Genomic DNA, 24,752 nt, shown 5'->3' on the forward strand with positions numbered 1-24,752 from the left:
GGCCTACACATGACAGTCCCTGTGTGAATCATACGTGCCTATTTCCCACACACACACACACACACACACACACACACACACACACACACACACAGCAACAACAACAACAAACAGTCAGGCAGGAGCAGTGACAGGCCAGGGGGGGTCAGATGCAGTAGGCTGGCTCCTCACCCCACATGCCCCAGCTCCCCCACTTCCTCTCCTCCACATGAATACACTCAATACACACACTTATCCACCAACTGCCACTTATCTATGCACAAATCAGCCCAGTGGTGTGTTCCTTACAAATGGAAAACACTGCAAATTACGCTAAATATTGACGAAGAGGGACTGGGAGGGTGTACGGTGTCGGCTTGATGACGTCACACGGTCCGTTACGTACGATAATATTTCATTTTGAAAATCGCATTTTGAAATACTACACCTACACTTGATTGCTTTACATTTTCCGACTTGGCATATACTTTAACTAATATATAAAATATCAGAACATACGAAGCCACATTAATAATAAAGAAATTTCAAAAGAAAGGTATGAAAAAATGTTGGAACTTTGAAAAGGTTAAAAACAACTATCAAGCCCACAAATCTGACTAAGCAGGAATGCAAAACACATTAAAAAATCTGAATTATTATTTCAAATAATTAAAAGCTAGTTATAAGCTGAAAGAAAAGAATTCGATATTAATAAAACGTTAAAAAAACATACTTTTAAAAGCCCTATAAATAATTTCAAAGGCCACATATTTATCTTAATATAATAAAAAAAGACTTTAAAAATCATGAACAAATTTTAGAACCAATAAAATTTAGATTAGAAGCTGAAATAAAAAAAATAACTTGACAGGGTATGAAAAATGCACCAGGAAAACGAGCTTAATTTACGTGCAAAACACCAGCAAAATCAATATCTTTAACTGAAAAGAGATACGAAACACACTTAAAAAACAACGAAATATTTTTTGAAACCATAAAAACTTACTTTAAAGCCAAAATAAAACAGTTAGGAAAATAATAAATAAATTCGAATATCGGCAAGTTCCAACACGAATATTCATGATGGCGGCGGTCCTGGTAGAGAAGGCAGCCAGCCATTCTGCCTCACATAAGCCTTCATTACACCGAAACTAGGCAATAGCCGTTATATCTGGCCAGCGGACATGAAAGCACAGTTAGGGATCTCCATTTGGTAACAGGATTGGCTTATAATAAGTAAGAGATGTAGCAAATAATGGCGGATATATAGGGAAAGCCAGCATCTACCTCTGCTGAAAATTTTGTTAAGCTGAATTTTGGTGGTTTTTAATTTCCATTTGTGGTTAATTGATGGGTATTTTGTCCTGGAAGTTAGGAATGTTTGTAAGACCGAGGAATATTGAATCATAAATGTATTCCTAACAAGAAAAATATGGAAAATGAGTCTTAAATAATACAAAACTAGGAAAAACGACCTAAAACACGTACAGTAACGTAACCTAACCCTTCTGTTTCGTTGTTGCGCGTGATACAGCTATTATAAAAACACATCATTATCAAAGTTATCACCTACTACAGGATGGTATCTAGGGAAAAATTGTGTAAACTGGACAAGTAGTGGGTAGGTCACTTACCAATATATTATGAGCCTTGCTGGCTCTCATGAGCAACTCCCGGCGCTCCCAGGCACCTCTCGGGAACCATAGAGCCTGCACCAGCACACACAGGCAGCCATGGTCCGTGTCACCGTCTTGTTCAGCGAAAAATCTATGTTAGATACGGCAGTAGCCCACAAGCGAGCTTCTCATACTATCCCTGTTGAGGTCCGCTCGGTGCTCACCCTGTGACACCCTCTGCCTGCGCGCAGCCGCCTACAACACACCCACCCACCAATCCACAAAGTTGTCTTTCTGCTTCCAATAACATGCTCCAACTTCTCTCATATTATGATATACTAATAGAAAGTAAAATGAGTAAAATGTAATAAAGTTTGAACATGTAAGACTAAATCATAAACCATTATAATTATAACTGTCTAAGTATTCACATACCAATAATTGAAGCGGCAAATCTGATCTTGTCCTGGCGGTGTTTTCACTGTACAATGCCTCATCTGTTGTGTAACCTAATGTGAAGTAATTAAAATGCCTGTTTGACTTGAAGCATCTCGATGTTTCCTTCAGTATACATGATTATCAAATCTTTACCTCTTTTGGACAAAATTAGGTAGACTCATATTAATATATCCAAAGGAACACTGGCTCGGGCATCAACTCAGCACTTAAGCACTTCGAGACATTACACCTCTGAGTCTCTTCAGTCCTTGCTGAGTCTGTTGTTCACATTCCTTCTTCTTCTTCTTCTTCTTCTTGTTTTTTTTTCTTTTTTCTTCCTCTTCTTTGAACTTATTAAGCTCTGAATCTCTTCTTAGGTCTCTCTTCTTCGTCTTTCTCTATCCTCCTGGAGAATTATCTCTTATTGTCCAACAGCTGGTTAGAAATGTTTTCATGCGACTCACTATTTCTCTATTGGTCTCTGTTGGCACTGTTCTAATTTATGTCTTCTCCTTTCCTCTTTTTCCATTCCCCTCAGCCTATAATTCCTGCCACTTGACTAACTTTATTTTTTTGTGCCCTGTATGTGTCACACTATATAATGAAATGTCCCAGTGTTTCTTTTTCCTCCCTGATTAACTTAATGTCCTTTGATCTTATTATTTCATTCTAACTTTCAATTTTTTGCCTTAAACAGTAATTTACCTGCCCAGTCACCTTGATACCTTTTTTTCTCATTATCTCTGTTTTTATACCATTTTAAGTCTGTCATTTTTTTTTCTGCCATGAGCACCACATCAACATATATGCGAGACAACCCAATTTTTCGCTCCCTACTGCAACTCCTACATTTGCCTTTCTGATTCTTGTAAGCAGTTCCTTTATGTATATGTTAGAAATTGCTGGTGACATCATGCAGCCTTGTGTCCTGTGTCGTTTTCCATTCACTGTCTCCACATTCCCCAGTATGAATTTCATATTGTCTGAATACATTGATTTAATTATATTTATTATTTTATTGCTTGCACCTGTATGTTCTAGGAATTTTATCAATTTATCTCGATTAACTGAGTCGTAAGCTTTTCTATGTCCAGAAAGCCGAGAGCGTCTTTTGTTCCTCTTATAACTGTCAATCAATTCCTTGATGAGATATATTTTCCATTCCACTTCTTCCTTTTCTGGATAAATTTTGTTCTTCTCCGAGTATTCCTTCTGTCCACCTCTGTATTTTCTCATTCATTATGATTCCAAATACCTTCATCAAAATATTTATCACTCTTATCGGCTTCTAAGTCCCGTTAATCCTATCATATAAGACTGCGCTACACTTATGTGCGAGCATACTTTTAAGTTTTTGAAATATTACTTTCTTTATTATTGCTGCAATTTACATTTTTGTTCACGTTGCAAGATAAAAATAGAAAAGAACCAAGATGAAAGTTGTTTCTCCCAACTTTGACCAACGTGTCCGAAACCTCAACCTGAAGTGACTTGATAGAAACCTAGAAATGATGAGCAAAAGCAACTATGAATAAATATAAACTGAGGAAAATAAAACAGTAATTATGAACAAACATTAAAAGACCCTGGAAATAAGAATAAAAAACAAAATCACATGTAGAATAATGGAAAGGAAAGGGACTTGGAGAGAAAAATCAACAAACGAGCATTGAATTAGGAGAAATAAGACGAAAACTGTAAATAATAATAATGAAAAATAAACACATGAAATTAATGTAGAATAAGTTGAATATAAATAAATAAGAATTAAGAGGAAGGGAAAGCATTTGCAGGGATTGAAACGCGGGAAGTCCACGTCCAGCTGGGTCTTGGTGATGGCGGGCCGCTACCTGCCTCTATATTAAGTGAGTTTACACCTGTTCCACGCCACCCCTTAACGCTCCCTCCATCACACCAGCACCCCCATTGATCCCTGCCTCCCTGGATATAGCTAATAGCCTGGAAATGGAGGTAATAGACGAGGAAATTGCGGGATTCCAGAAGGTTTTGTGTTGTTAGTAGCAGACGAAGTTGTAGAGATGTCAGCTGTTTTAGGGACATGGCTTTCTCTTCACGAATTACCGGTCAAGGAGCGCGGGTAGGGGTCCAGGAAGGTGTCTGTGAGTGGTAACATCCGTGTGAAGAAAGCCCTGTGTTGTGGTAAGAAGGAAGTGTGTGGTGTATTTTTCCGTCTTGTCATTTCGTTTTTCCTTTTTGTGTTTAATTAGTTAGTCTGGTAATGCACGTTGGGTTAGGTTTGGTTAGTGGTATAAGATATATTGGTTATTTGAAATAAGTTACGTGTTTATCTTTCTGTTTTCTTCCCATCTCGTCTTTATTTTTCGTTTTTTTTTGTGTGTTTTAAGTTACGTGTTGCTTTCTGTGCTTGTCTGTGGTGATGCAAGTTAGGTTAGGTCAATAGTGTTAGGTAAGTTGGCCTCTAGTTTAGGTCATATGGGGTCAAATGTCAAAAAAGTTGATGATTCCTCAAATAGCATGTGGTTATGTTTTAACTGTTTGTTGTATGATGTTTAGACTGTTATTTTTATTATTTTCACCTGTGCTCATGTTTGCCTGTTTTCAAATAAGGCTGTGACAGTTTTTGGCGGTGTTTTGTCAAGGTTGTCATCTTGTTCATTGTTCTTAAGTTTTGTGATGGAAAGGTTGTGTTTTTGTTTGGCCTCTGTCACTCTGAGTCCTGTTTGACTTTTTTCAGTTTAGGCTGTGACACTTTTTAGTAGGGTCGTCATCTTGTTCAGCGTTCTTAAGTTGTGGGGATGCAATGGCTGTGTTCTTGTTTACTCTAGATCATCGTTATTTTTGTCATTTTTACTTCAGGTCATTATGTTGTAGTTTTCAGTTTCCCTTCCTTTATTTTTTGGCAGTTGTTGTGTTTGGCCATTTTTACCGAAAGCTGAAGGGCGTTTATACGTTTATGTTTGCCCAGGTCTTGCATGGCCATTTTTATTTGAGGTTATGATTCGTTTTTTTTTTATTTTAACTTAAATTATGATTTTATTCTGTGTTTAAGGTAGGTTTTTATATTTAAAGCAGTGATTCTGCTATTATTTTCACTCTACCTAAACTAAAAGATGTCTATTTCTCATTCTCTTTGTTTGATTTTAATTGAAGCTGTATTAATCAGTTACAGAAATTCAGGTATGACTCTCTCAGTATAGCATGTCACTGTGGGCTTGCAACAGACGAACACTGGCTTTGATTTATAGGAAGTCACAGAACACTTTAGTAAACTGTATGCTGGGGGCACTTTCACTCTTGCTGTCATCAAAACCTCATGTCATACTGGCCTTAATGGTGATAGTGGGGAAGCAAGTGATATCCCCAAATCTGAGCCTTGTGCATCTTAGCCTCAAGTGTTGTTACTCCTTATCTCATATCAGGATACTTTCAGGGCCTTAATCAGTATTGGTGTTTATGTGGTGTACTGGTAGAGTGCTCGTGTAGGCAGTTTTCAAAGTGTGTGTGATATTCATAACTTGTCTCAATTTTTTTGCTGAGTGTGCAGGACCAGTGTGAGGGCATAGAATGTATTTGTGGACCATATGAAGATTAGCCATCCCAGCTTCTTTGGGGATCAGTAAAGATAGTTTAGGTTTAGGTTAGGTTACCTCATTTTGCTGTCTTCTTGAACTATTTTCATACTAACTGCTCTTCTGATCTTGTTAACTGCATGCCTCCCATCTTCCCGTGGCCTTGCTGCACAGCACTCTGTCTCACCCCTGTTCTGTCTACCTCTCTACTGTAAGAGTTCACCAGTATTCTCAGTCATTCATTCCCTTTTCTGGTAAACTCTGGGACTCCTTGCCTGGTTCTGTATTCCCTTGTTTGTATGACTTGAACTCTTTCAAGAGGAAGGTTCCAAGACACTTATCTTTCAATTTTTGACAATCACTTCCGATTTTTTTAGGGGACCGGTATCTCAGCGGGACTTTTTATTCTTCTAATTTTTGTTTCCCTTGGCCGGCACCCCTCGTACATAAAAAAAATAAATAAATTAAAATAAATAACCTAACAGGTTTTAAAACTGCAGTAATCTAATCTATTACAACCTCTACTACAAAGATAGCTTGGGTAGCTGAGTTTAATGTGGTCTCAATCTTGCTGTCATGTGTGATGTTAGCGTACTGTAACATTTTGTTATTCTTCTATTGATGCTTTAAAACTGTCCTAAAAAAATACAAATAATTCAAACAACAATCATAGCAATTGTCATCTTGCCTCTAATTGGAGCATCACAAAAACACCTGAGAAAATTATCTGAAAGTGGGCTGAGTGAGCTGTGTGAGGCTGTTATGACTGACTGATCTCCTTGCAAGCCACTAACAGCAGCATGCCAAGATGGTCCCCAGTAGTGAAGTGAATTTTGGTCCCTCTTAACTGTTATGTGCTGCACAGACAGTAAGATTATGAAACCTGCTGTGACCTGTTGTGACCTGACCTTATTACTGCACACTAAGATTTTGGGGTTACTGTTATCATACTGACCTGTGCTGTACCTATCCCAGGTCGCCCAGATGCAGCGGAGACGAGGTCATTTGCCGGTTGGCCACAAGGTTGGAGGTGGCCCCTTGCCCCTCTCACAGCGTAACTATGGTCAGATGAGCAGCAGACTCAACCAGGTAATTCTGTCCCTCCCATCTTGACTTTTTGAGATCAATTTTGAACATAGGTGAATTGTGATAATGAATGAGGTAGTGTAGTCTCCTTAAAAAGTTCATGAATCAGAATTAATGATAGGCTTTGATTTTTTTATTTAGTTCATTATTTGATACTTTCTTAAGGATTTTTAATTGAGGTAAAAAACAAAACTTTTCCCCAACTTTAAAATATGTGTTAGATGTTTACAAATGCAATAACACGAGACACCTTAAATGTTGACTTGTTTCAGGGTCATGCCACACAATATGTCACGTCATCACAGGCCAGTCACCCTCCCCTGCCACACAACCCTCAGCTCATGGTGCCACAGCAGCAGTGGCAGCCCCAGCCCCTGCAGCAGCCACAGCAGCAGCCTGACAATAATTGGGGGTGGGACAACTCTGGTGCTTGGAACTGGGATGAGGGTGATAAAGCCCCACAGCACCAACAGCAGCAACCACAGCAGTATACCCAACCCCATGGCTTCCCACAGCACCAACAGCCCCCACAGTCCAGCCCCCAGCAGTTTGGCAAGCCTGCAGAGAACACTACTTACCACCACATGCAGCCCCCGCCCACAGCAAATGTGCAGCCCCAGCCACCACCACAGCCGCCACAGCCACCGCAGACACCACAGTACATGAACGGCAGCAGCCAGAATGGGAACAGCACGGATGAATGGGGTAATTGGGGTGACGACTGGGGCTCCTTTGATAACGCCAATAATAACAATGTAAATAATAACAACAACAAAACGACCACTTACACAAAACAGGAGAACACCACTGAGTCTCAGGAGAATTACCGGTACCAGCAGCAGGTGTACCAGCAGCAGCAGCAGCAGCAACAACAACAACAACAACAACAACAACAACAACAACAACAGCAGCAGCAGCAGCAGCAGCAGCAACAACAGCAACAACAACAGCATCAGCAACATTATCACCAACAACAGCAGCAGCAGCACCATAACCAGTACACACCACAGCAGACACAGTACACACCACAGCTACCACAGCAGAGTCTTCACCCAGCCCAGCCTGCAGAGAACAGCCAGCCTCACTACCAGCAGCAGCAACAGCAGCAGCAACCACAGCAGGAGGCAACGCAGCAGCAGACAGATGACAACTGGGGCTGGGACAATGATGACTGGCAGGTGAATGGACAGGCTACTGAACAGCCACAGGAAACTGCTGCCCCACAACTCCCCCACAAGCAGGAAGCACGGAAGCTCAGCAGGGAGTCAGCAGGTCACATCGAGATGAGAGCTTCCCCTGCTGTGAACACTGCTGGTGCTGCAGGGGACGGCTGGCCAGACTGGGAGGAACAGACTCCGGTAACAGCAAGACAGGTGTCACAGCAATCTCAGCAGCAGCAGCAGGACCAACAGAGCCACACAGCAGAGTCTGGGTCTTACCACAGTGGTGGGGAAGCTGTTTTGAGTCACCAGGATGCATCACAGTGGACTCAGCAGCAGTGGGAGACCTCCTGGGGACACGACACTCTGGAGGGAGGTGCTGACCACCACTCTGCCCACATGACCAGTGCTGCTGCCACCACCACCACTGCTGCCGAGCCTCAGAGCTACCCCAAGTATGACCCATATCAGCAAAAACAGGATGCTGCAGGGTATGAAGCCCCAGAACAGACTCCAGCACCACAGGAGCAGCACCACAGCACCATGTCCACAGCCTCTGACAGTCACATAGAGCATGGTGGCACTGGCACCATCACCACAATGGCCACTACTGTGCAGCCGTCTACCATTACCATGAACAGTTTTGATGATGACAACTGGGGGGATGGGTGGGGGGAGGTGGAAGCCCCACAAGCTACACCAGCCGCACCAGCACCACACACCACCACAGAGTCAGATTGCCAGCCCCCTGATGCTCCTGACTGCTCCCACCATGGCCATGCAGTGCAGCAGCCTACAAGCATTGCTGAGAGTGCCCCTCACACCCACCCCAGTGACTTGAAGGAGGGTGCCACACACTTACCTGAGGATAACATCCCACACAAGGAGCCTGGCTTACCTACTTACACTACTGAAGGAACAGAGGCTTGGGATAATGCATGGGATGAGGAGAGCGAAAAGATAAGCGAGCCGGTGACATCCTCCGCGAGTGGCTACAGTGTTCAGGCCATTGCTGAGGGAATGACAGAAATGAGTCTTACTCACCAGCCGACTGTTGAGGCATCCTTTGCTCATCCTTCAGCACATCCTTCTGTGAGTGATGGGTCCTTCTCTCAGCCTGCAGTCACCGAAGAGTCCTTCTCACACACTCCTGCCAGTGATGGAGGACCCACCCCCCATCACATGCCTGCTGAAGACTCTGACACGCAGTCTGTGATCCCTCAGGAGTCTTTCTCACATCCACCAGTGGCTGAGGAGTCCTATTCACATCCTACAAGTGATGAATCTCCTCATATTACTAGTGAAGAACCTGCCTCTCAGCCTCACCACCCACCAGCCTCTGAAGGATACCACCACCCACCACCCTCTGAAGGATACCACCATCCACCAGCTTCTGAAGGGTACCACCACCCATCACCCTCTGAAGGATACCACCATCCACCACCCTCTGAAGGATACCACCATCCACCAGCCTCTGAAGGATACCACCATCCACCACCCTCTGAAGGATACCACCACCCACCACCCTCTGAAGGATACCACCATCCACCAGCTTCTGAAGGATACCACCACCCACCACCCTCTGAAGGATACCACCAGCCACCACCCTCTGAAGAATACCACCATCCACCAGCCTCTGAAGGATACCACCATCCACCAGCTTCAGGAGAGTATCATCCTGCAACTTTGGAAGGATCTCATCACCCACCAACTTCAGAAGGATACCATGATTCTCGAACTTCAGGACATCACCATGCACCAACCTTGGAAGGATATCACCATCCGTCAGTGTCAGAAGAACACCAGCATCCATCAGCTTCACAAGGGTATCATCATCCGCCAGCTTCAGAGGGCTACCACCATCCAGCAGCCAGCGAGGGCATTGAAACTCAGCCGCCAGATAGCACGCCAGCACCACCCACCACTCACCCATCATCCATCTACTTAGAACAGGAGGCGGAATTAGCCGAGAGACCTGCAGAGCCACACAGCCAGCCAGCACCTCAACCACTGCCATCCGCTCCTCCACAGCCTTCCACCCACTACCTCCCACAGGAGCCTCAGGAACCCACACCACATCCACAGCACATCCATGACCCACACAGGCTGAAGGAATCACCACACACAAGCCCTCATGCTCCACCGCACACCCATCACCCATCCCCAACTCCAAGCCCTTACGTTCCACCTCACACCCATCACCCCTCTCCCTCCCCCAGCCCTCATGCTCCACCCCACACCCATCACCCCTCTCCCTCCCCCAGCCCTCATGCTCCACCCCACACCCATCACCCCTCTCCCTCCCCCAGCCCTCATGCTCCACCCCACACCCATCACCCCTCTCCCTCCCCCAGCCCTCATTTCCCATCTCACACCCATCACCCCTCCCCTTCCCCAAGCCCTAACATCCCAGCACACACCTATATCCCATCCCCATCCCTCAGCCCTATTACCTCATCAGGTCATGCCCATCACCCCTCACCATCCCCAAGCCCCCATGTCCCTGCTCAGCCCCATCACTCCCCATCTCTCAGCCTCTCACAATCTCAGCCCCATCACGAGGCACCAGTTCACGACATGAATATGGAAGTTGCACCACCACCACCACCACCACCATCCCAGACCCATCAGACCCATCCAGCATCAGACCCCATCTACTCAAGGATACCTGATGGGGCTTCTTCTATACCCGAGGAACCGTCAGCCTCCACAGGTAGGGTCTGTTTGTCCTGGGTGTGTTTTGTGTGTGTGTGTGTGTGTGTGTGTGTGTGTGTGTGTGTGTGTGTGTGTGTGTGTGTGTGTTTTTTTTTCATGTGGTTTCTTGTTGGTTCTGAAATTTGGTTTTATTAGAAATGGGGATCTGGATTGATTTTTGGCTCTTAAGGCTTATTTTTCAAAGGTCACATGATTTGTGAGGTTCTAATATGTTATTTTTTTATATTTTTTTTCTATTGGTATAGAATCCTAGCTAAATTATGCGTTTCAAAACTCCAGTAATTTTTACTACAGCTGGTAAAAGATGAGATAAAGCTTTATGGAATATTTACCAGGTTTATAAAGATATTTACCTCTTGTTTATTGAGTTAGTAATTATTTCCTTGTTGTTATGCAGGAATGGTGAGTGAGAGGCAAGGTGAAGGTCAGAGTCAGACAGCAGAGGCTCCTAGGCAGGCCGGGCCAGTGGGCGGCAGTGGTGGCGTGCCAGAGGGGTCAGTGGAGCACCAGGCCACTCCACACCCCCCTCACCCAGCACTGGAGCGCCCTGCCTCCAACCAGTCAGCACATTCGGTCCACTCGGTCCACTCTGTTCACTCGGTCCACTCAATCCACTCAGCCCACTCCGGCCACTCCAGCCACTCCATGATGCTGAACCAAGAGGTGCCGCTGGATGAGGTGGCAGAAACACAGTCATCTGCGTCATCCAGCAGTCAGCAGGGAGAGCAAGCAGTAGTGTCAGGTGCAGGTGGTGCTAGTGCCCCCAGATCTTCATGGGAGGGTGCCACTGTGCCATCCTCTCTCCCACCCACTGTGCCTCAGTTCCCCGGGCCTCACGGTGCAGTGCCGAGCCTCAAGCCACGGAAAGGTAGTCCCTTCCAGCCCCCAGCAGGCAAGGACTTGCTCCCTCCCTCCTCTGTGCCTCAGGGTTATCAGTACTTCACTCCTTCACAGCCTTCTGCAGGTGAATCTGTGCCTGCCAAGCCTCCTGCTCCTTATCCAGATGTAGGTGCCAACTTGGAGACACTACCAGATAATAATGAGCTCCTCAGCAGTGCCACAGAGCAGCCCAGCCCGTCCCTGTGGTCCACGGCAGACAGCATGACAGGTGTGAAGCTGACTGTTGCTGCTCCACCCCTTGATGCCACCCCAGCCCCAGCAGCTCCCTTGGCACAGGCCCCTCCCCCCACCAATGCCATCCCTCTAGTGGTGCCTGGGCTTGTCAAGGAGGACAGGCCCAAGGAGGCACCCATGGCACTCCAGCAGCCTTCCCGGGGTATGCACTCTGACCCTCCAGCAGCCCACAGTGCCAACTTGCAAGCTGCTGTTGCCAAACCCAAGATACAGTCCTTCTCTGCCCTGGGCAACACGGGCACCCCTTCCTCCCCTGCTGTGCTAGACCTCTCCAAGCCCTCCAGAGTTCCCATGGAGACCACTGCGGAGGACAGGCCACAGGGAGACAGGGAGACACCAAGCTTTAGTCGAATGGTCCCAGGAGAGTCGAGGAAAGGTGAGTCTGCAGCAGCTGCAACACCTTACCAGACCCCTGCGGTGGTGCCTTCCATGCCCTCAGAGCGCGTGGTCACTGGCAACGACAACCCACAGCCTGTGGTGGCAGTTGGCGTAAAGCAGGAGCCATCTGAGGTGAGGTCACCGCCTGATGGCCCTGACACCAGCCACCACTCCAACCAGGCGGCCCCTGTGGTGGTGCCTCCTGTGCGCAGCGAGACCATTGGCTCTGAGGAACCCAAGCAGAGGAACTTCACGTCAGGCAACTCCGGCAGCCGCTCTGACTTGGCAGGTGGCGACAGGGGTGAGCGGGGTGAGAGGAACGAGCGAGGGAGTGGCCGATGGGAACGTGACCACTCGAGAGACCGCACAGGAGACAGCAGCAGTCACCGGGGCGCCTCAGACCGGTACCGCGACCGCAGCCGGGAGAGAGGCAGCACCCGGGACTACTACAGAGATGACTCCCCACACAGCCGCCGCTCCTACGACCGTGACTACGACGACCGGCGACGATGGCGGGGGCGTGACTCGGATGATGATGAGGACAGCGACCGGCGATACTACGACTCCCGGGACAGGAGGGAGAGGGCGTACCGGGATGAGATGGACCGGTATAGCGACCGCCCACTGAGGGAGGACGGGAAGGAGCGCAGGGATGGGAGCAAGAGGAGGGACTATAAGGATCGCCCCAAGGATTCTTACCGAGGAGGATATGATGATGACCCTTACTATGGAGGCAGCGGCAGGGGAGACAGGTGTGTGTGTGTGTGTTTGTGTGTGTGTGTTAGCTGAGATCACTTTTTGATTTACTATGTACTGTCTTACCCTTTTTTTCACAATTTTTGCTTTATTTCTATGATTTCTTGAGTTGCTGTGTACTTGTATCTCTCTCTCTCTCTCTCTCTCTCTCTCTCTCTCTCTCTCTCTCTCTCTCTCTCTCTCTCTCTCTCTCTCTCTCTCTCTCTCTCTCTCTCTCTCTCTCTCTCTCTCTCTCTCTCTCTCTCTCTCTCTCTCTCTCTCTCTCCTCATCTGTACCTTCAACAAACCCTCCTCTTTCCCTCAGTCCCTCCATCCCCTCACAGCCAACACCCCATCTCCCCCACCTCTCACCCCTCTCCCCACTCCCCCACAGATCCCAGCCCCTGTCCCGCTCCAGCAGCATCAACAACCTGGACGAGATGGACCGTTCCTCTCACCACCACCACCACCGCTCCCTCCACCACCACCACCACCCCAGGGATTACTACGACCCCAGGGACTCCCGCTCCAGGGACTCGGATCCTAGGGACAGGGATGCCTCTTACTCCTCCAGGGACCACAGGGACTACTACAGGGGGTGGGAGGGGCGTGACGGCAGGAGAGACCAGCGGTATTACAGTGGCAGGGGTGAGTGTTGCTGTCCTTTGCTGTAATGAGGGAATGGGGAATGGTTGGGCTGTTTGTTGAAAGGTTTGTTTGTTTTAATGGGTGATTAATTGGGTGCAGGGATGGTTAGTTGAGTTCTTATTTTATTTATTTTTCTTGTTATGGAGGATTCTTGTTAATATTTTCACCTTTATTTGGCTTGTCTTTTCTTAATTGCTACTTTGAGCCTCCTTTTCTTGTCCTTCAGCCACCTCCAAACTTTTTACTTCCTGGAAACAACAAAGTCCGTTCATTGTTTCCTTTCTTGTAGATACTTTTAAAGACACCATTGCTTGTATTGCTGTCACTTGTCGCATATTACAGTGAAAGGGTGATGCTGTCTAGAATTCATGGAAACATTATTGAAAATCCCACTAATTTCCATTATAGCTTCTTGAATTATCTCTAGGATCTTGAAAGCACTAGAAAACTCATTAACTTTTATTAAAGCATGTTAATGTGTTCTTAAAATCATAAAAACACCCTTGGAAACCTCAGTAACGTCCATTAGGGCTTGGTGAATGCAGCACAGCCATGGAAACACCTGTGAAAACATTAGTAACTTACATTGAAGCTTGTTAAACGCTACAGTTATGAGAGCACCTGTGAATACCCCAGTAACTTCCAGTAGAACCCCCATTAAACTAAAAAAAAAATCATAAAAACATCCGCAAAAAAAAACCCGATAACTTCCACTACAAACTATTAAAAAGCAGTCTAGAGGTGATGCCACATTCAGGGATAGCGAGCAGCATCAGACCTGTTGGCCCTACCGAGGCTGCGTTCGGTAATAGATGGTGCGTTGGTAATAGTTTTAGATTGGTTAGTCGTAATTACACTAATGGTCATTCCTGTTTCCCTCGTTACATTTGTTATTGTTGTTGTTGTTGTTTATTCAGTTTTGACTTGTTTTTTGTTGTCTGTGCTCTCTCTCTCTCTCTCTCTCTCTCTCTCTCTCTCTCTCTCTCTCTCTCTCTCTCTCTCTCTCTCAACGTTTTTGTGTGGATTTCTTGCTCTCATTGTGCCAACCACTTTCTCTCTCTCTCCTCTTGTCAAAACTAAATTGTGTGTCTTGTGAATGGAGAGAGAGAGAGAGAGAGAGAGAGAGAATTGTCTGAAGGCACCGCAACAACGGTATCGTGTGGCGCAGAGAGAGAGAGAGAGAGAGAGAGAGAGAGAGAGAGAGAGAGAGAGAGAGAGAGCCAGCCGTGTCCACTGCACCGCAAGGTCAGATGCGGGTGACAGCAGCAGCAGCAGCAGCAGCGGTAGTCAGGCAGTTCACCTTTCCTGAGGCTGCGATGCCACGTACCGCCACACACACACACACACACACACACACACACACACACGGAAAGTTCCCACAACTTCCTCGTTCCCTCAATTACAGAGAGCTCTGAGCATAGCGGGGTCTAAGGATATACGTGCGGGAATGATTTTATTGAAGCCAAGAGCGTGTGAAGAGGGAGGAAGAGAGGAGATATGCGTTCTTGCGGGTCTTAAGCCAGTGTATCTCAGCCTGCTCCTAAGATTTCGAGTAATTTTCCATACTTCACGTTATTCATTTTATTTTTTATGGCATGGGTGTAGCGTGTTTAAGTATTAGTGTTCTGGGTCAGGATGAAAATGGTGGTTTTGTGTGTGCACCGTATTGTTTTTCCATGTAATGATTCAAGCGCAGGCTGGAACGCATGCGCCGTGTTTGTTGCTGGTGCTCCGCCGTGACGTCACTTGCCACGTGTCCTGTCAGTGTTCAGGCTGCCGCGGGTGGGTGTAGACGTGTCTTCCCCGTGCATATGTTTTACTCATCCACGCTGTTACGTCCTAAATTAAGGTGTTTTAAGTTAAGTGTGCCCGATAACGAGTGTGACGCGTCTGCACAGCACCTCAAGTCACCTGTTCCGAGTGTCGATTAGCGATGAGGTGAGAAAAACATGGATCCGTACCTGCCCCCAATAATTTCCCGTCAGTCCGGTGATATCGAAGCCAAGGTGGCCCGCTGCTGAGCAACACCATGGTGCAGCTGGCCGAGAACACACCCATGCCGCCACTGCCTCCCATGGCCCCTATGCCCGCCATGGCCCCTGGTGCATTAGGTCCATTGCCTGGCCCACTTCCCCCTCCACACCCCCAGGACGCGATGACGCAACCCCAACAGCTGACTGGAGACCCCGCCGCTCAGCTGGGTCGGCCCCCCCCCTTCCCCGGCCGCCGTCTCGCCACAGCTGGCACCCAATGGCAGCCACAAGACGCACTCCAGGCCGCCTTCAGGCATCCCACAGGCACGCAACGGCTACCCAGACCCCTCCCATCATGCACCACGGGGCGCCGCCACCAGGAGGGACCAGATGAGCCGGAAGGACGCGGCTCAAGGACACGTGCGGCTCAGGAAGGATGTCCCGGATTCCTTGTACCTGCAGGACCGGTGGAGTTACTATGGGGACCCCAGGGTGAGGATGGACCAGACGTTCCTGCGGGAGGATAGGCACAAGAGGTGGTCTCGGGACGGGGACGGCAGCAGCTGGCCCCTGAGTGATAGGAGACACCCGGGGGACAGCAGGAGTGAGGTGTCTGAGAGAGGGGCGACGGAGGCGGTGAGGGACGGGGTGAAAACAGAGGATGGGGAGAATGGTGCAGTTGCTGGCGGGGATGAACGTGGGGGGGAAACAAGGCGTCGCCCCCAACACCCATCTCATCCTCCCCACCACTACCAGGACACCTCTCGCGGCTCCCACCCCCCTCACGCCCCTCGCACCCTGCCGAGGTACTACAGAGACCGGGCGAGGGACCAGGACAGAGACCGGACACAGGATGGAGGCGGCGAGAGGGACAGGGAACGAGATAGAGACCGCAACAGAGAGAGAGACCACGACAGGGACAGAGAACGTGATGTCAGAGAGAGAGAGAGGGACAGAAACCACGAGAGGGAACGAGAGCGAGATAGAAACCACGATAGAGAACGAGATCGAAACCACGAGAGGGACAGAGAACGTGACAGGGAGCGCGACAGGGAGAGGGAGCGTGATAACAGAGACAGGGAGAGGAACAGGGAGCATGGGGAACCCCGCCGTCGGGAACCTGTAGGCGAGGAAACCGGTTATGACTCTGACCACTCCCGCATGTCTCGCTCCACCGCCGTCAGCTACTCCTCCAGGTCACTCCCTCGGCGACCCCGCGCTGACTCCATCACCTCCCACGCCTCCCGCGCCTCCACCAGGAACCCGGGGAGACCGAGGGGTAAGGAAATGCACCGATATCTTATCTCAACTACTTAATTGGCTGCAGAGACACACAGAAGGTTGTTAAGGGTGTTTCCAAGGGTGTTTATATAGTGTCATTTATTGGTAATTGCATCTTGTATTTGTATCATTGATCTTAATTACTGAACAGCCTCCTGGGACGCAGGGACGTTGTTAAGGGTGTTTCAGGGGTGTTTTTTTATGATTCCAGTGATAGTTTAATGAGTATTGTGCTCCTTCAGTGTATGTTTGTGTCGTATCTCAACGCATAACAGGCTCTAGTTAAAGTTATTAGGGTGTTTCAAGAGTATTTTTATGATTACAGTTGTGATTTATTGGACCATAACCTGACACGCTCATGCGCCGCACCTCCAATACTTTCAAAAGACTGTAATTGAAGTTATACGGGCTTCTAATGGCGTTTTTTATGGTTTAGTGACAGATCAACAAGATTTCTACATTGTTAACAGGAGAAACACTCTTGAGAACACGGCTAATCATCTTTGCCCTTTGAAAATAGTCGTGGTGAGAGAGCAAAGGATTTCTGAACACTGGCCATTTAGTATTCCGTATCGTGAGTGGGAAAAACCACCCTTGAGAACCCCGCGAGTCATCATTGTGACCTTTGAAAATACTGCAGTCCTTTTTTGAGACCCAGACACGTTCCGAAATACATACATGCTTTAAGTGATGTGTCGACCTTTGTGTGTGTGTGTGTGTGTGTGTGTGTGTGTGCGCACGCAGACTGAAAGATAATATAGATTAATTGTGACTGAATTGATCGTCTCTAAATAAAGTGTATGTGCAGATCGATAGATGATGACAAGGATTAATTAATTGCAATCCGGTAATTACAAGCAGAGGTCATTTATTATTTTGGATTACATGAAGGTTAGGTTAGAATGTTTCGTTAGGTTAGGTTCGGTTAAGTAAGGTAAGGTCAGGTCGAGTTGGGTTAGGTAATGTTAGATCAGTTTAAGTTAGGTCAGGTCAGTACCGTCAGGTTAGGTTGAGGGTAGATAATATTGGGTTGGGTTAGGTTAGGTAATGTAAGGTTAAGTTAAGTAAGGTTAGGTTAAGTTAGGTTAGGTTAGGTTAGTTCAGGTTGGGTTAGGTAGAGTTACGTAATAGTGTAGGTGATGTTAGGTCAGGTAAGGTAAGGTTTGGTCAGGTTGGGGTAGGTTAGGTTAGATTAGGTTAGGTTAGGTTAGTTCAGGTTGGGTTAGGTAGAGTTACGTAATATTGTAGGTGATGTTAGGTAAGGTAAGGTTTGGTCAGGTTGGGGTAGGTAATGTCAAGTTAGGTTAGATTAGGTTACACGATCTAACTTAACCTAATGTAACCTTCCCTCCCCAAAACAAGCTGTGATGTGATGGACGGACCTCTGAGGCGTGAGAGTGGCAGACTGTCTTTTATACACAGTTTGGTATCGTGTGTCATTACCGCGATGTTGCGTCAGAAGAAATTAAACTCCCTGAATGCGCTTTTGTATTACCACACACACACACACACACACACACACACACACACACACACACACACACACACACACACACACACACACACACACACACACACACACACACACACACAATATGACAGGATAATGATTTGGACCCAGACAGGTGACCACTCCCTCTGTGCGTCCCCATTCACACTGTTTCCTTGCTCTCTCTCTCTCTCTCTCTCTCTCTCTCTCTCTCTCTCTCTCTCTCTCTCTCTCTCTCTCTCTCTCTCTCTCTCTCTCTCTCTCTCTCTCTCTCTGTGGGTTTTCTATGGGTTCTTGTATCTTCTTATTCACTCTCTCTCTCTCTCTCTCTCCTTTTTCTTCTTTCTTTTATTTTTTTTCTTAATTTCTTCTTAATTCTTTTCTTTCTCCTTTTCCGTCTCTTCTGAATTACTTTCCCTATTCTTCTTTTCCCTCTTCCTCCTCCTCCTTACTTTTCTCTTTATCCGTTTTCTCGATTCTTTCTTCCTTCTATTCCTCCTCATCCTTATTTTTTTCCCTTATCCACTTTCTCAATTCTTTCATCCTTCTCTTCCTCCTCCTCATCTTATCTTCCTTCGTATACTTTCTAAATTCTTCTTTCTACTCTTCTGCTTCCTCCTCTTATTTTCTTGTTATCCATATTCTCATCTTCTCTTCCTCCTCCTCCTTATTCCTGGTATTGTTATTTTCTCCTCCTTTTCTTCTTATTTCTCTTTTATTCCTCGTCCTCTTATACTCTGTCTTCCAACCTTCCTTCCCCTTTCTCTCCTTCGTCTTCCCCTTCCTCTCCCTTATCCCATTTCCTAAGAATATGTGTCTTTCTTACCGCCCCTTCCTCCTCCTCCTCCTCCTCCTCCTCCTCCTCCTCCTCCTCCTCCTCCTCCTCCTCCTTATAATTCCAAGAAAGTATGAGGCGACCCACTCAATGTTGCCAGATCAGCTAACCCTCCTCCTCCTCCTCTTCCTCCTCCTCCTCCTCGGGTAAATACAATAATGCCCTGTCATGCACGGGCGCCAGGGAGGGTAAGGAGCAAGGGAGGAGCAGCTGTTACCCTTATCTGCCACCCTTATGCTCCGTAGGGGAAGGCTGGGCAATTCGACTGACACAAAGAACGGAAGGATGAGACAATGTGAAGGTCTGCGAGAGGTGAATGAGAAACAGCATTGGGGAAGAGAGAACGTGATAGAGACAAAGAAAATAAGAAAAGGTGTGGGAAAACAGAGAATGTGGAGTTAGGTTTGGGGGGAAAGAGAACGAGAAGAGAACATGAGGAAAGATTTATAAGAAACAGATGGAGAAGATAGAGAAGGTTTAGAGAACGAGAAGAGAACATGAAGAAAGATTTAGAAGAGACAGATAGAGAAGGTTTAGAGAACGAGAAGAGAACATGAAGAAATATTTAGAAGAGACAGATAGAGAACATAAGGGAAGGTTTAGAAGAGAATGAAAGAGGAAATGGAAGTTTGGGAGAAGAGAGAGAATATAAGGAAGCTTTGGAAGAAAAGAGATAGAGAACACTGGAAAAGATTTGGGAAAAGAGAGAGAGAGACAATATGAGAAAAGAGAGAAATGAGAAGGTTTAGAGAGAGATGGAAAATATGGGAAAAGAGGAGAACATAGGAAAAGAGAACGAGATAAAGTAGACAACATAGATAATTTTGGATAAGAGAGAGAGAGAGAGAGAGAGAGAGAGAGAGAGAGAGAGAGAGAGAGAGAGAGAGAGAGAGAGAGAGAGAGAGAGAGAGAGAGAGGAATGCAGACTGGTTAAAGTAACACTATGGGTGCAATAATATTTTGAGAGAGAGAGAGAGAGAGAGAGAGAGAGAGAGAGAGAGAGAGAGAGAGAGAGAGAGAGAGAGAGAGAGAACATTTGTTATGACATGATAAACTGTTTTGTGTATGTATGTGACTCTCTCTCTCTCTCTCTCTCTCTCTCTCTCTCTCTCTCTCTCTCTCTCTCTCTCTCTCTCTCTCTCTCTCTCTCTCTCTCTCTCTCTCTCGTCTTTTTTTGTATACTACTACTACTACTACTACTACTACTACTACTACTACTACTACTACTACTACTACTACTACTACTACTACTACTACCACCACCTCACCCTTCCCTCTCCCCTCGTTCTCATTTTTCCCCTTCGTTTGTTCCCCACCCACTCCTCCTCCTCCTCCTCCTCCTCCTCCTCCTCCTCCTCCTCCTTTTCGTTCGTAACAGGTTCTCATAACAAAAACGTACGCCTTGAGTGTTACGTTACGTTACGCTACTTGGAGCCCCCGTCACACACACACACACACACACACACACACACACACACACACACACACACACACACACACACACACACACACACACACACGTCAGATTTGTCATAGCTTTGTCGTATTCGAGATTTACAGAGAGGAGGAGGAGGAGGAGGAGGAGGAGGACAGGAAGGCGTGATTAGGAGTAGCTTTAGTGATTAATGTTGTTGTTGTTGTGGTGGTGGTGGTGGTGGTGATGGCGGTGGCGGCGGATTGTCATAACCTTGTCTCTTGTCTGTGTTTTAGTGGTGATGATGGGGTGGGTGGGGGAGTGGGTGGGGAGGAGCCTTCGCCTTTATTGTCCAGGAAGTAGTTATAGTAGTAGTAGTAGTAGTAGTAGTAGTAGTAGTAGTGGCAGTAGTGGGTGCTACGCAAAAAGACTAAAGAGAAGGAATAAAAAATAAAAAAGTGTGTGAGAGAGAGAGAGAGAGAGAGAGAGAGAGAGAGAGAGAGAGAGAGAGAGAGAGAGAGAGAGAGAGAGAGAGAGACTACGCAGTCACATCTTAAAAAAAAACAAACAAACAAATAACCACTAATATAAAACTATAACAAAAATAAACAATTTCTTGCTTCAGATTAGATTGTTTAGCTTATCGGGGGTAACCTTAGGAGGGACAAAGGGTCTGCTGCTGCTGCTGCTGCGACTCGTTCTTCCAGTGTGTTCCTTTGTGGTGGTGGTCGTAGCGTGATGGTGGTGGTGGTGATAATAATTAGTGGTGATATTTTTGTTTTCTTGACTTTGTACCTCATCACTGGCTTTCTCCTCCTCCTCCTCCTCCTCCTCCTCCTCCTCCTCCTCCTTCTCCTTCTCCTCCTTTCTTCTGTTTTTTGTTCTTCTTGTGCTTTCTTTTCTCGTTCTTTTTATTATTATTATTATTATTATTATTATTATTATTATTATTATTATTATTATTATTATTACATATTTCCTTTCTTTCTTTATCGTTTTCTTCCATCTCTTTTTTTCCTTTTCTGTATCAAATTTATACCTCATTTACTGGCTTTCTCCTCCTCCTCCTCTTCTTCCTACTTTCTTCTTCTTCTTCTTCTTCTTCTTCTTCTTCTTCTTCTTCTTCTTCTTCTTCTTCTTCTTTTTGCACTTTCTTGTTTTTATTTTCATTTCATTTCTGTCTTCACCTTTCTTCTTCCTCGTTTTCCTTCCTTTTTTTATTCTATATTACTAATTTTTCCTGTTTTTTGTACTTTCCTTTGTTTTTCTTTTATTTTTCTTTTATTCTTATTCTTGTCTACTATTCATTCTTTTTTCCCTTTTGTTTCCCTCTCCTCCTCCTCCTCCTCCTCCTCCTCCTCCTCCTCCTCCTCCTCCTCCTCCTCCTCCTCTTCTTTGTCCATTTCCTCCAATCTTATGATTTCGATACCTTTTACACTTCTTTACCTCCTCCTCCTCCTCCTCCTCCTCCTCCTCCTCCTCCTCCTCCTCCTCCTCCTCCTCCTCCTCCTCCTCCTGCTTGCAAGGATGTTGTGGAGGAAACAAAAAAAGGAAGGAAGGAGAGAGAGAGAGAGAGAGAGAGAGAGAGAGAGAGAGAGAGAGAGAGAGAGAGAGAGAGAGAGAGAGAGAGAGAGGAAACCTTGGGGTCTGCCTACCTTTACTCCAGTCACGCCCTTGGGGAGAGAGAGAGAGAGAGAGAGAGAGAGAGAGAGAGAGAGAGAGAGAGAGAGAGAGAGAGAGAGAGAGAGAGAGATGAATAAAGACAAGAAAACGTACCAGGAAAGAAGGAGGAGGAAGAGGAGGAGGAGGAGGAGGAGGAGGAGGATGATGCTTAGTAGTAGTCGTGGGAGGAGGAGGAGGAGGAGGAGGAGGAAGGGAAAAGAGGAAATCAATAAGAAAAGAATAAAGAATAGAGGGATAGAGGAGGAGGAGGAGGAGGAGGAGGAACAAGGAGATAGAGAATGGAAGAGAAAAACTAGAGGAGGAGGAAATATGAGAATGATGGAGAAGTAGGAAAGAGGAGAAGGAGGAGGAGGAAAGATAATGAATGATACAGAAGTTGGAGGAAGCGGGAAATAGAATATGAGGAGAATAAGAAAATACAAGTTAATAAAGGTGAGAGAGTGAATAAGGAATTAAAAAAAAATAAAATAAAAAAATAAGAAAACGAGTGAATAAGGAATAAGAAAATTAAACTAATAAAGAATAAGAAAACAAAAAAAACAAGAAAATAGGGAATAAAGAATAAAAATGAAGAATAAGAAAATAGAGGTTAGGAAGAACATAGGAAGACAAGGAGGAGGAAGAAGGAATAAGACCATTACTATCCAAGCCTTGAGTCAGCCAGCACTTGTGATCGATAACTACTATTGAGAGAGAGAGAGAGAGAGAGAGAGAGAGAGAGAGAGAGAGAGAGAGAGAGAGAGAGAGAGAGAGAGAGAGAGAGAGAGAGGCCGGCGGTGACACTCATGCCATCAGTGGGATTAGTTTATCAGATATCCTTTTTTCTCTCTTTCTCTCTCCATTATGAATGCATTAGCTGACTATTCTCTCTCTCTCTCTCTCTCTCTCTCTCTCTCTCTCTCTCTCTCTCTCTCTCTCTCTCTCTCTCTCTCTCTCTCTCTCTCTCTCTCTCTCTCCACGGTCGATGCACCAGTCCTAGTCATGTAATGCATATATTTATCTCAGTTTTACCTTGCTTTACCTAACCCAACATTGTCTTCCCTTGCCTTTCCTTGCCTTGCATTGATTTTTACCTTACTTTACTGTACACTTTACCGTATCTTGCCTTGCCTTGCCTTAGTAACTTAACCTAACCTTATCTTACCTAACATAACCTAAGTCAGTCCAATTCAACTCAACCCAACCTAACCTAACCTACGTAACCTTATCTTACCTAACATAACCTAAGTCAGTCCAATTCAACTCAACTCAACCCAACCCAACCTAACCTAACCTAACGACTTAACAACCTAACCTAACAAAATTAAATGGAGCCAGACTTTTAACTACAGCCAGTCAGCAAATCAGAGTTAGCTTGTTGAAGGAAAACCAGGTGTCAGTATAGTATTTTTAGTATCTCATTGTCCCCACCTGGTGCCCGTGAGTTTTAAAGAGATAATGGGAGGCGGGGAGAGAGATAAGGGAGAGATAGGAGGTCACGAAGAAGGTAATGGGAATGGGATCTTGGGGGCATTGAAATGTGTGTGTGTCTGTGCATATGTGTGTGTGTGTGTGTGTGTGGGAGATTATTTTGATATTGGTTTTGTGTCTCCGTCTCCCCTCTCTTCTTTTCCCTCATATTACTTATTCTGTTTTATTTTTTATCATAATCATCTTGTTGACCTTTTTGTTGTTGTTGTTGTTGTTGTTGTTGTTGTTGTTGTTGTTGTTGTTGTTGTTGTTCTTCTTCTTCTTCTTCTTCTTATTCTTATTCTTATTATTATTATTATTATTATTATTATTATTATTATTATTATTATTATTATTATTATTACTACTACTACTACTACTACTACTACTACTACTACTACTACTACTACTACTACTACTACTACTACTACTACTACTACCTCCATAACTATTTTCTTACTATCCGGTTTTTAAATGAGGAGGAGGAGGGGGGGGACTTGCTAGTGGTGGAGGTTTGAGGTTAAAGCGAGTCTGTACAGTACCTTGCGTCACCCCCCTCCTCCTCCTCCTCCTCCTCCTCCTCCTCCTCCTCCTCCAGTTTAGCGACAGGAAGCCCCGCAATATGTTTACGTGCGCTCCTCTTTAATAATATCTCTTGTTTCTCTCTCTCTCTCTCTCTCTCTCTCTCTCTCTCTCTCTCTCTCTCTCTCTCTCTCTCTCTCTCTCTCTCTCTCTCCATATAACTAATAGTTATGAAAGTTTCAAGGTTAATGGGGCGCCTAGCATAATATTTACTAGAGAGAGAGAGAGAGAGAGAGAGAGAGAGAGAGAGAGAGAGAGAGAGAGAGAGAGAGAGAGAGAGAGAGAGATAAAAAATGAATCCTATGTAGTTGATAAAAGGGTTATATTACTACTACTACTACTACTACTACTACTACTACTACTACTACTACTACTACTACTACTACTACTACTACTACTATACCACAACCACAAGAATAATAAAAAGATAAAATTAACAAGATACAATAACAAAACAAAAAATAATAAGTTAAATGAAAAAAATGTCACGCTTAGGAAGATTCAGAGAGAGAGAGAGAGAGAGAGAGAGAGAGAGAGAGAGAGAGAGAGAGAGAGAGAGAGAGAGAGGAATCAAGGGCAGCCTGTCACAAGTAGTACGAGGGGCAG

General features: G+C 45.7%; 1 protein-coding gene and 1 long non-coding RNA gene across 9 annotated transcripts in view; one reads left to right on the top strand and one right to left on the bottom strand.

Moving 5' to 3' along the window:
• The first annotated feature begins 3,825 nt into the window (after positions 1-3,825).
• Positions 3,826-24,752, top strand: part of LOC135091083 (protein transport protein Sec16A-like) — a 44,001-nt gene continuing 23,074 nt past the window's right edge. For 2 of the 8 annotated variants that reach the window (XM_063988454.1, XM_063988455.1), the window contains exons 1-5: positions 3,892-4,004; positions 6,560-6,673; positions 6,943-10,543; positions 10,943-12,809; positions 13,187-13,440. In XM_063988454.1, coding sequence (XP_063844524.1) covers positions 3,999-4,004; positions 6,560-6,673; positions 6,943-10,543; positions 10,943-12,809; positions 13,187-13,440 — 5,842 coding nt within the window. In that variant the 5' untranslated portion in view covers positions 3,892-3,998. Of the gene's footprint in view, positions 4,005-6,559; positions 6,674-6,942; positions 10,544-10,942; positions 12,810-13,186; positions 13,441-24,752 lie in introns of all 8 variants that reach the window. The other 6 variants (XM_063988449.1, XM_063988456.1, XM_063988453.1 and 3 more) reach the window with 4 other exon arrangements.
• On the bottom strand, positions 23,028-23,632 carry LOC135090795 (uncharacterized). Its single transcript, XR_010262127.1, has 2 exons — positions 23,310-23,632; positions 23,028-23,244 (listed from the first exon to the last, which is right to left on the bottom strand). It is a non-coding gene; the product is annotated as an uncharacterized LOC135090795 (long non-coding RNA).

This window comes from Scylla paramamosain, chromosome 36 (assembly GCF_035594125.1).
Source record: "Scylla paramamosain isolate STU-SP2022 chromosome 36, ASM3559412v1, whole genome shotgun sequence".
Taxonomy (NCBI): Eukaryota; Metazoa; Arthropoda; class Malacostraca; order Decapoda; family Portunidae; genus Scylla; species Scylla paramamosain.